This window comes from Haliotis cracherodii, unplaced genomic scaffold, assembly GCF_022045235.1.
Source record: "Haliotis cracherodii isolate W230 unplaced genomic scaffold, xgHalCrac1.p SCAF_2, whole genome shotgun sequence".
Classification (NCBI taxonomy): Eukaryota; Metazoa; Mollusca; class Gastropoda; order Lepetellida; family Haliotidae; genus Haliotis; species Haliotis cracherodii.
The window spans coordinates 26947115-26958668 of NW_027266275.1; the positions used below are offsets into that span (position 1 = coordinate 26947115).

The 11554-nt window shown below is 41.3% G+C and overlaps 1 protein-coding gene across 1 annotated transcript; it reads right to left on the reverse strand.

Annotated features, from left to right (window-relative positions):
* Positions 1–3598: 3598 nt before the first annotated feature.
* Positions 3599–10598, reverse strand: LOC139469112 (glutathione S-transferase 1-like). Its single transcript, XM_071251244.1, has 4 exons — positions 10410–10598; positions 7177–7235; positions 4520–4664; positions 3599–4130 (listed from the first exon to the last, which is right to left on the reverse strand). The coding sequence occupies exons 1-4, from the start codon at positions 10551–10553 to the stop codon at positions 3822–3824; spliced, it is 657 nt and encodes a 218-aa protein (XP_071107345.1). The 5' UTR covers positions 10554–10598; the 3' UTR covers positions 3599–3821.
* Between the last annotated feature and the right edge of the window lie 956 nt (positions 10599–11554).

The window sequence follows — 11554 nt, forward strand, 5'->3', positions numbered from 1 at the left end:
GAATACGAAGCTGAAGTACGGCCGCCCTTAGCTTCCATGACCAGAAATCGAGGCCAAGTATCCCTTTCTGAATACCAAAGTCTCGTCACTGTTTCATCATCAGATGAATCGAGTCCAGAATCAGATTCCGATAGTTGCCGTTTTGTTTTTGGGGGATTGTGTTTACCCACTGGTTGTATATATATTTATTCATCAAACCTGGTCCCTGCCCGCCACGGAGCGCCAACAAGGGCGATGTCGTATGTAAGCGGAGTTCCAGCAAACTAACACCATGGATAAAGGAATGGTATACTCCAGATGATCGAAAAGATCTACCAGATTGACCCATGAGCCACCGCCTTCTGGGTATATGCTCTATATATTATATGCAGGTATCTAAACAACTTCACGAACAGAAGACTTTTCAAAACGTTAATTACAGTGTCAAACAATATCAAAGACTTCATACACAGAGCTTGACATGACCAGCCGATTGATAGAACCGGGCCCATTCTACCACCCGCCTTGGTGAAGTCAGGGTCGAAGTGGTGTATTGGGCAAAGGAACGCTATACCTGGCTCCAGTGCCCTCAACCACCAGAATCCATTTCTCCACCGACACAGGGGTGCAACCCACGGCAAACGGGTTGCCCAATTTAGTCGCCACATACGACAAGCAATGAGGGGCTGAGGACACATTCTACCCCGGGTCCACACGGGGGAAGAGATGGATTCTGGTTGTTGTGGGCACTTGAGCCAGGTATAGCGTTCCTTTGCCACTCACTCACTCACTCACTCACTCATTCATATCACACCTTCACCCAAAGTACAAATGTTGTCCGATGACTCCGTGCTGAATCCGTGCACAGTCGCTGCAGACATATAGTCATGTACTGCCTCTTTGACAGCATGCCACTTCGGAGTAGGAGATATTCCTACTACCGGATGAGGCATCGTAAAGCCTACCCAAACGTATTCATGAACTGACCCTGTGATTCCGGTAAACAGTTTTCCGCCATCCCATCCATCAAATCCTGAACTTTCAGTAACGCGATTAACCGAAATATTGAAATAATGGTTCATAACATAAGCCGAAATATGTCATTGTCTGATTTTGATTACGGTTTGATTTGCATGCATGGGCACCAGTGTACTTAAACCCACATTAATGGCAGTATTGTTGACATCGTCTCTCTCATTACACAAAGGAGCAAGCCCCTAGGCTTGTTGTCGCATCCATCGTTGGTTGCATCCTAATTTACTCGTTTAGCCGTTCACATTCACCATCTCACACATCAAGGCTTTCAGACAATAATGAATATTGTACCAATGAGTGGCCGTTACATGTATGGTTATACGTATCTGTCATTATGTTTCTCTGAACTGCAATGTCAAAGGTGTTTAGTTTGTGTTCTGGCAACACTTCGTGAGTTAATGGAGTTATTGTGATCAGGCAATGAACATGCGCAGGTAGCACATGTCATACAGAGCTGATCAATCATTGATAAACCGTGTTTCCCACTATAGCCTCGGTATATACCCCGACGTACGTGTAACTGAGACGGAGTTACAACTGTTCAGGGACTCGTTGAACATCTGTTATTCAGCTGTTATGTATCTCTCTCTTAGGTCAGAAATCCGTCAACACCTTTGTCGTCCAGGTCTGTGGGGTTCAAGGATCAAGAACAGGTGTATTGATATGTTCTTGGTCAAAGACCTTTAAATTTAGACATATCTTAACATATCATGACATAAATGCATTGCTCCAAGAAAGCGTTACTAATAGACTTTAATTTATTTCATAAACGTTCGTGGGTATTTCGGTTTACAAGAGCAACCTATGCTGGTCGTTAGAGTATCCGATTTAATGTATTGGATGGTGTGACTCGGAGACTTAGTTAATTACATGTCATCGTAAACCGACGGCTATTCCTGTTCATGATAGTAATGACAGAATTGTTTCGACCTCGTACCTGGAATATTGCCGAGTGCGGCGTTGCACAACAAACAAACAAAACACAACTATTTCAAAACAGTCACATTGGACCTTCCTCCCACAATTTCCAAAGAATCTTTAACCTCACTCACTCACTCACTCACTCACTCACTCACTCACTCACTCACCTGCCCACCTGCCCATATAACAAATAGTTCTAACCCACTGCACAGTCATGACAGAGAGGCGATTGAATAGCTTAGTTTGTTTCACAAAAGTGACATGTGTCCAGGACATGTACTATTTCATAAAAGTCACTTCGGACCTTTCCTCACACAAATTCCAAAGAAAGTTTAACCCCATTCACTCTCTCTCTCTCTCTCTCTCTCTCTCTCTCTCTCTCTCTCTCTCTCTCTCTATCTCTCTCTCTCTATCTCTCTCTCTCTCTCTCTCTCTCTCTCTCTCTCTCTCAGTCACTCGCCTATCCACCTGCTCAGAATAGATAGTTCTAACCTTCTTCACAGTAATGACAGAGAGGGGATTGAATAGCTTAGTTTGTTTGTTTGGTTTGGCTTGGTTTGTTGTGTAACGCCGTATTCGGTAGGATCACCACATGGGTAGAAGGGAAGTGTTCCAAATGTATGAATTCTAAATTAATAAAACTTTTCTTAAAGTTAATTTCATCTCTGACGTAACTCCTTTGGTAATGTTAACTGAAAATTGGCAACTCTGTTTCACAAATAAAAGACTGTCCCATTGTAGAAGGAGGAATGGTCAGGTTACATTCCCCAACCCTTAATTATAACCCATTGGAAGTATAGCTATGACTATTGCGAGGAACCTCCACCGCCCCACTGCTGCCGTGGATCTCCTGTACCATAGGGGCGGTCGGGTAGCCTAGTGGTTAAAGCGTTCGCTCGTCACGCCGAAGACCCGGGTTCGAATCCCGATATGGGTACAATGTGTGAAGCCCATTTCTGGTGTCCCCAGCCGTGATATTGCTGGAATATTGCTAAAAGCGGCGTAAAACCAAACTCACTCACTCCTATACCATAACGCATTGTAAATACTACTTTTCATCTACTGTTTAATATTTCGGAATGAGGTTGAATTGCAGATATACCAATTTATATTACCACTTAACTTGACACGTGATCCACTGTAATGATTTTTAATGGAGTCATATGCATGCTACTCTCGTTGGACAGAACTACAAGAACCCACCAAAAGACCAAATCAAACATGGAAAGCAGAGCACAGTCTTTGCTACTGCGCTTGAACAGCTGACTATTTGGATGATACGTACACCAATTATTATTCCTGAATACAACCCATGTTCACATAATCGATTGGGTAAAAATCACGATTGTGTGACCTGCAGAATACCTTTAATAGCATGATACCAACATGGTATCAAGATGCTTAACATAAAGTATGCGTAATTGATTATGAACGGGAATGAATCTTTGTTTCATGTTTAAACGAGTTTTTTTTAAATATCCTCGCGTTTACCTTTTGCCTCAGACAAAGTTAAATAGTCAAATGTGACTGGTTTTAAATAATCAGTGCCATCAAAGACCTGCACCCCATCGGTCACCAGCGGAACATTTTTGGGCTGGTGTAACTCAAGCGCGGATCTCTTTGAACATAAACCACAAAGAAGACAAATAACCAAACAGCTTTTAATCTTTGTAGTTGAATATATACTAGTATAACTGGAGACAAGTTAATCAGTACAAACAGTGCAATATGGATCCTAACATCAGTTACACAAGTAAGAGTTCATCTTTGGTTTATGCAGATGAATGAATTAAAACTCACACAACAATAAACTCTTGCACTGACTTTTTGTTGTGCATTCTCTTGTATCATCCGTACGCTTTAATGGATCTGAACATCTTCATGTTTTACGCCTTTTCAGTATGTCGATTCTTCACGCTTTCCACCCAGCCGGGAAATGACTGATTCGCTTCTTTGTAGTATGGTAATTCTTGCATTCTCTTGTACCATGCCATGGCATTGGGGTACTTGGACATATCCCCTGGATAGACAATTTCGACTGCAAACCCAACTACTATCGAAAAGTCGGCAATGGTGGGGTTATTTCCGGTAAGGAACTTCTTATCCTTGACCAGTGTATCAATCCGCTTGAAACCCTTCATGAGCCTCTCGTCTTGTTCTTTTGTCATCTCATGTTTGTCTCTGAATGGCAGCCACTGAAATAGGAACACAACTCATATGACAAGACGTGTTTACAAGATTGAATGAGTATTTCTCTACGTCTGTACTCGGTGTATGTTTATAGAAGTGTCGCCACTTCCCCAGAATACTCGGTCATTTTTTAATCAAAGCTACGGGTTATTGCCCAATGCTAGATCGATTACGCAGTGTACACTTTCATCCCGATAAATTTACTGCAATCCACTTGACAGAGGCCTGCTTGTATGTTTGGCTGATGTGACCTAAAGTTACAGAATTCAATTATCATATCATCTGTATGAGGTACTCAGGACTTATTCTAATCAAGAATCCTGACGGGATCGATCAGTGTTAAGTAAACAGGTGATTAAAAAAACCAAGAATGCTACATTACATTAATACTTACCAGATCCTCCAAAATGACTCTGAAGAAGACCCCAAGATCATAGTCCAGTAGTCGGTCCACCTCTGCCCTCTTCTGGGGGTTCCGGGGGTACAGGCTGTTGTCCTCACCCCCATACTTCCCCACCAGGTAGCGCATGATGGCGCGACTGTGGATACAATAGAAGACACATCTGCAGTTTCATGACGGTAAAATCGTCATTACACAGAGCAGTTGAGAATACTTTGCATAACTAGTCTATGACACGTTGCTGAATATGAAACCAATAGATCCTATGCGAACACCATTTCAGCCCATTCTTGGGCATTTGTCAACAAACATGGTGATAATAGATATAGATACAACTCTATCTTCAAAGGTTCAGGGCAGTTTGTTAACAAGTCAATGCCGTCTGTCGTTTACTAAGAAAACAATATGGGAAATACTGGATAACATCTATCTAACATTTCGGGGATAGAACATTATAGCAAGAAGTAGGCATCGCCATGGGCACCAGTTGTGCTCCCCTTCTTGCTAAAGAGGTACCTACGGGTGGCCCAGTCGTCCATGCAGAGTTGCTTCCCTTGGCCGCGAGATTAATCACAACTCACTCTCTCTTCTGACCCTCTTCTTCAAACATATGAATCAGAATTTCTGCTCGGATGGCAAAATCAAAACAAGGGAATTTGCCCAAGAAGTTCAACTAAGCTTACGATACATCAATGATGATAAATTCAATAATTTTTAAATTGCCAATCCCTTTCCACGGATTCACGATGAATTAGAAATAAAAGAGACCAATGAATCATATTTAGATCTATGCATACATATTTAGAGTGACAAAAACTATCCACAGGACTGTATGACAAGAGAGATGACTTCGGCTTGCCAATAGTTAACTTTCCCTTAATGTCCAGCGACACTCCAGCACCCCCAGCCTTTGATGTCGACAGTTCACATCTTTTGAGGTACAATCGAGAATTTCTACAAGGTCTTTAAAGAGTGTCTTGTTCAAATGTTGTTTGATCAGGGTTACAACATTCAAGGCGTTATACAAGCTTCCCAAATATAGTGTATGGTAAGCCTGTTAAGGACATTTACAAATTTAACGAATCAATGGCAAAACAGAATTCCTTGTTTTGACCATACCATATATTTCCTTGTTTTTGATAGGTGAACAATTGACTTGTCCTTGCATGTGTTTGTGACGGGTACAACCGAAAAGGCAATATACGCTTACCGTTTTGCGAAAAAACTTGGTATGATCACTATTGTGATCGTGATTCATAAACGCATGCAGTCGAACTCGTACAATGAACTCGGCGTTAAGCAGAGATTCCTTATGATCAAGGAAAGGGTTTTGGTGCTGTTATTTACAATAAACATAACCCTAAAAACCAAGGCCCGGAATAGAATGTTCAACATAGTTCCTAGTATATATGTGTAAGGACTAAATGGAGCATACGACCTTGATATCCAATAAGATAATGGGGTTAGAGTCCAAATGCATGACTGGCATATCTTTACAGAGACACTGACGATCCGAGTTACTACTTAGGTTGTACATACACATGCTACAAGAACAGCTAGTAAGTGTTATGATACACTGTAGGAGTCCTGATACTGTAGGAGTTAGCCTTAAGATCCAGTTGTGGAGCAGGGTTATGTGCAGAATGTTCAACAGGTATGTGTAGAACTACATAGAGTACAAAGGCCTGGGTGCAGCGGAGGTCTGGCTAACAGGCATATCACATGATTGGCATATCTGTTAAGATACTGTGCCCTGCTGCACAAAAGACTGTAGGTATCCTACTGAGATTATAGCTTGTCAGATACCAGTCTGTTGAATATACATTCCACGATTCTCCAAACACAGCTAGTAAGTGTTAGATTCTTGTATAACGCCGCAAACAGCTATTTCAGCTTTATGACAACGGAATGTAAATAACCGAGTCTGGACCAGACTATCCTGTGATTGGCGTCATGATTATTGATCTTAGCAATTAGGATACGAGGACATGCTTCAACCAAGTAGCTAGTCAGTGACATAGGACAGTTATCATTAGATCGTGATCACAGTCAGGATAACAAACGGCATAATGTCATCCACAATGTTATAAATAGTTTCTGGGGCGGTCGGGTAGCCTGGTGGTTAAAGCGTTCGCTCGTCACGCCGAAGACCCGGGTTCGATTCCCGACATGGGTACAATGTGTGAAGCCCATTTCTGATGTCCCCCGTCGTGATATTGCTGGAATATCGTTAAAAGTGACAATAAATAGTTTGTAAAATGATTCAGATAAGTGATCATGAATGATGTTGCAGTCATATGAGTTCCACCCGGGTTAATTTATAATTTATTGACACTATTTTTAGAACATCACGATTATAACTGCATTATGAACATAGATTGTATGCAGTCCATATTAAACCATGACTTTATGATGGATTGCATGGTAACGATTTAAATCTCTTTGTGACAGATCAATTGAAGAATATGTTCCAGTGGCAGGATGTCAATATGTGTTTCAGTCGTCGTTAAATCTGCTTAAGGATTAAGGAAGTTTAAGTGTTCCATTAATCGACGGTTGTCCTAAATTCCATTTCAAAAAGCGGATAATTGTTACAGGATATGGAATGACGGAAAATCTACGTTGCCTTGACTTCAGTTGTGTGACCTTACCTCTCCCACAATGTGAAGTCTCCATCTATAATTGTTGGGACGCTTTGATCCGGGTTTATCTGAAATGTTACAAAACAGTTCATAAACAACTAGAATAAGTGAGTGAATGAATTGGGCTTAACGCCTTTTTAAACCTAAACATTAAACCATTTCGGTGAGTTCACGCTATTGTTCTTGCAGTTGTTTCTGAGCCAGAGACCCGTGAAGATCCGGGGTAGAATTGGTCTTCAGCAACCTATGCTTGCCGTAGAAGGCGACTATGCTAACGGGATCGGGTGGTCAGGGTCGCTGGCTTGGTTGATGCATGTCATCGATCCCAATCGATCGATGCTCATGATCTTAATCACTGGATTGTCTGGTCCAGACTCGATTATTTACAGACCGCCGTCATATAGCTGGAATATTGCTGTGTGTGGCGTTAAACAACAAACCAACCAACCAACCAACAACCAATTCTGAGCCAGAAATTCACGGCCATTCTGAACGTGCATTTCAAACAAGCGAAACTACAGGTCATTATGCAAAATTATAAATAACATATACGTTAACCATAACAAGGTTAAAGCAGAATCAACTCGTGATTAAACAAGTCATCGAGCCTGACCACCGCGTCTTTTGGAAGTGAGTATATATTGGTAACCATGTTAACTGATTACTTAAAAACATTATGATTTGTAGTCACTGAAATAAAATATTTTTCAAATTAACAAAATTAATTCTAAAAATGACGTTTAGAAAATTTTGAAAAGGACAATTACATTTTTTCTTCATTAGTATACTGCAATAAAATGTTATAGAAAATATAGAAAATTATATTGTCATTTGTCTCAGTGGAAGACAGTTCCTGCATTCTTTACAACTGTGTGTGTGTGTAAACCAGCTTATAGACTTGCACAAGTCTCCTAGCTTTATTTGTTTGTTTGTTGTTTAACGCTGCACTCAGCAATATATTTAAGCTATATGACGGCGGTCTGTAAATAATCGAGTTTGGACCAGACAATCCAGTGATTGATACCATGAGCATCGATCCACGCAATTGGGATAAGATGACATGTATCAACCAAGTCATCCTATTTTTACCCGGATCTTCACGGGTCAAGACTCGAAGTAAATAATTATTAGTCTTAAAAACCAAGTAATAATTCTTTATATAAATAATAAGAACAAGCTAGCCTTGCTCCAAAGCTGTACTGTAAGATAAGTCCATGGACATGATGGATGTGTCGTATTTCTATCTCATAATAGGCAAGTCTAGATATGTGGACAGTACAGCCGTGTGACACCCAGAGTCTTACCGACCCTCTCTATGGGTCGGAGCCTGATATGGCCAGCTGGGATGCAAATGTCCCCTCCCCTTCCCCCTTCCTGGATGCAGTCTCCATCATCCTCTCCTTGGCTGATTAATAAGGACCACAGATAGCAGGGAACGTTATTTCCCAAGCTGAACATGGCAAGTAAAGGTGTGCTTAGGGGATTAATAGGGGCTATGAGGTAAAAATGAAATTAAGATATTTGTGCACATCATAACACTCAAGCAATACACTCAGATAAACACTAGAAGTTCCTATTTTACAATGCTCAACAGTAAAAGAGTTGATATGCATCAAGCCATATATTTTCTGCATGTTGTGCATGTGATAATGCAGAGACCACACAACCCCTCTTTTACGCCCCCATTTGTTGATTCCTGCTTATGAACAATAACTATGAAAACAAAGATAGCGTTATTTGTATTTCATATGCGTTTGTCGATAGAAGTACATTATCATCGATGTATATATATATATATATATATATATATATATATATATATATAAAGATATATATAGTTGTATATATACTTTTCAGTCACAAACCCACGGGAAATATGTTTACAAAATCTAAAAAGAATACGAAGGCAATCGTCCACCACAATCTGAATAAGATTTAAAAGGTGGTGTTCTCGGCCCTGATGTAGGGTCATGTGTTGACTGTAGGACCCCATCGTGGTTCTCGGCCAGCCGATCTTTGTCCCAGTTTTATAGTGCTTCTCTCAAAACCTGGAGTTAACTGGGTCAGCGCGTCAGTGAGTGTGTGCCACAAATAGGCCCGAGATTAATTGAATGAAAAATACACGTCATAGATTGCAAGCATGGTCATAAACTATGTAATCTAACGTGTATCAAAAGTCAACCTATTGCTGACAAAGGGGCAGCGGGTGGTTACCACGGTTGTAATATATCAAACCCAATATTTTCACATCGTTTAAATTGAACTGGTTTCAAAGACAACACTTATCTCACCCTGGCCAAATAATCTAGGTTATCGTGGTCGGAGCTACTGTTGTTATTTGACCCAAATATAGGTCAGCTTTGAGGCTTGTGAGCCGGCAGTACCAGAGACCATAACATAGATTTTATGGTCTCTGACAGTACTGGGTCTCGTTGTCGCAACACGCTCTATGTGTGTGGCATCATTACCCCTGAATTATCCTGTGACATAAGACCATGTACAAAAATATATACAATGCCGATCAAATCTTTGATTGCAGTCGACACACAGAGTCGCATGTAATTAATGTTGATGGTAGGATTATTTCGAATTACAGTGGCGTCAATTGGAAGTTATCAGTAGTCAGAAACAAGCTATGTGCTGTCAGTAGCCTATTCAGCCAATATGTGTACCGGGATCATTACAAAACATCGTCTTAATCAGTACTTCGAGTTGAGGTATCTCAGGCTTACGAGACCTGTGAAGTTCCGGGTAAGAATAGGTCTTCAGCAACCCATAAGTGCCGTAAAAAGCGACTATGCTTGTCTTAAGAGGCGACTAACGGGATCGGGTGGTCAGGCTCGCTGACTTGGTCGATGAATGTCATCATATCCCAATTGCGTAGATCGATGCGCATGATGTCAATCACTGGATTGTCTGGTGCAGACTCAATTACTTACAGACTGTCGTCATATAGCTGGAATATTGCTGAGTGCGGCGTTAAACAACAAACAAACAAACAAACAAGCTTACGAGGTGATAACATGGGATACTGGGGATAGATTCTTCCCTGACTCCACGCGGGTGACACTGCAAGTAAAGGGTCATGTCTTCAGGAGCATGACATGAATGATTCCCAAAACATTTACGAATTAGGATTGATGATTTGAGAGAATGACGGCCCCATCCGGTTTAGTTTCATCTTACGACCAGCAATGGGCCGCGGGAGACCTATTCCAACCCTCGCGCCGTGGGGTACTCACCTTTGTAAATTCCGGGGTTAGATGGTCTTTGTTCCAATACTGGAGTTCCTTCATCTCGAGTGGTACACCAAGAGCCTTGGCTGTCATGAGGACAGCAAGACTTGGTGGGCTTCCCTTAAAATAATATAACTGGATGTTCGCCATGGTAGCTGAGGCCACACTGAACACACCGTTTCTATCTGAGCAGATGGGAGGCTGCAATCCTAGTGTCACCCCCCTGGCTGCCGGCTCTTTAAATAGGTCGAGCGAGGGGGGCATCGGCTGTGACTTGGGGATTTTCAATGATACATGGTCTTGCTTTGTGCATGCAGACCACACCTGCCATTGAGCAGGATACTCTGTACATGGCAATAAATGTCTTATATGTAGTTTCGTCAGTGACTTTTTTTGCAAGTTTGTTTATTATTATAAGTAGTAGTTACATGGTCCAGTTTGAACAGTATTTCAGTTATATCACAGCCTGACATGTGACATCAATCCATCAAAAATCAAATCTCCAGAAATAAACGGACAAGGGCAGTGTATAACAGAAAAACGAGAAGTCTTATCAGTTAGTTTACGCAAAGAGAGTGACACAATCCAATACTTTGGGCACATTCCTTTACACCGTTTAGTAGTTGTGGCCTGGGTAAGCTATCAGTGAAAGACTTCAAGCCTTACACTGTTGTGAAAAACTTGATATAATTGTTTCAGGTTGGAAACACAGCCTGATACAGTATGAGTGACAGATAACCTTGTAGTGTGTACATTGTATACACAGATGTGGGTTTTTTAGTGTGGTGCCCAGAGGCAGTGAGTGAGTGAGTGAGTGAGTGAGTGAATGAGTATGGGTGTTCGCCTCTTGTAGGAATATTCCATCAATATCACGGGGAGAGATCCCAGAAATGGACCCATGGGGTTCGAACCGTAGTCTTTGGCGAGACGAGCAAACGCTTTAACCACTAGGCTATCCCACCGTCCCACCCAAAGGCAGACCGGCTCCACGTGCAGGGCGCTGGATGTAAATCTCAAACATAAGATTTGTAACAAAGTGTTTGCTCAGTATGCTAAAGAAAGAATTCAGTCTTAACATAAATCATTTCAGAAAAAACTTCTTCTTAGAACATTATTTTTCTGTGTACAGACAAGAGTTTAAAATCAACATT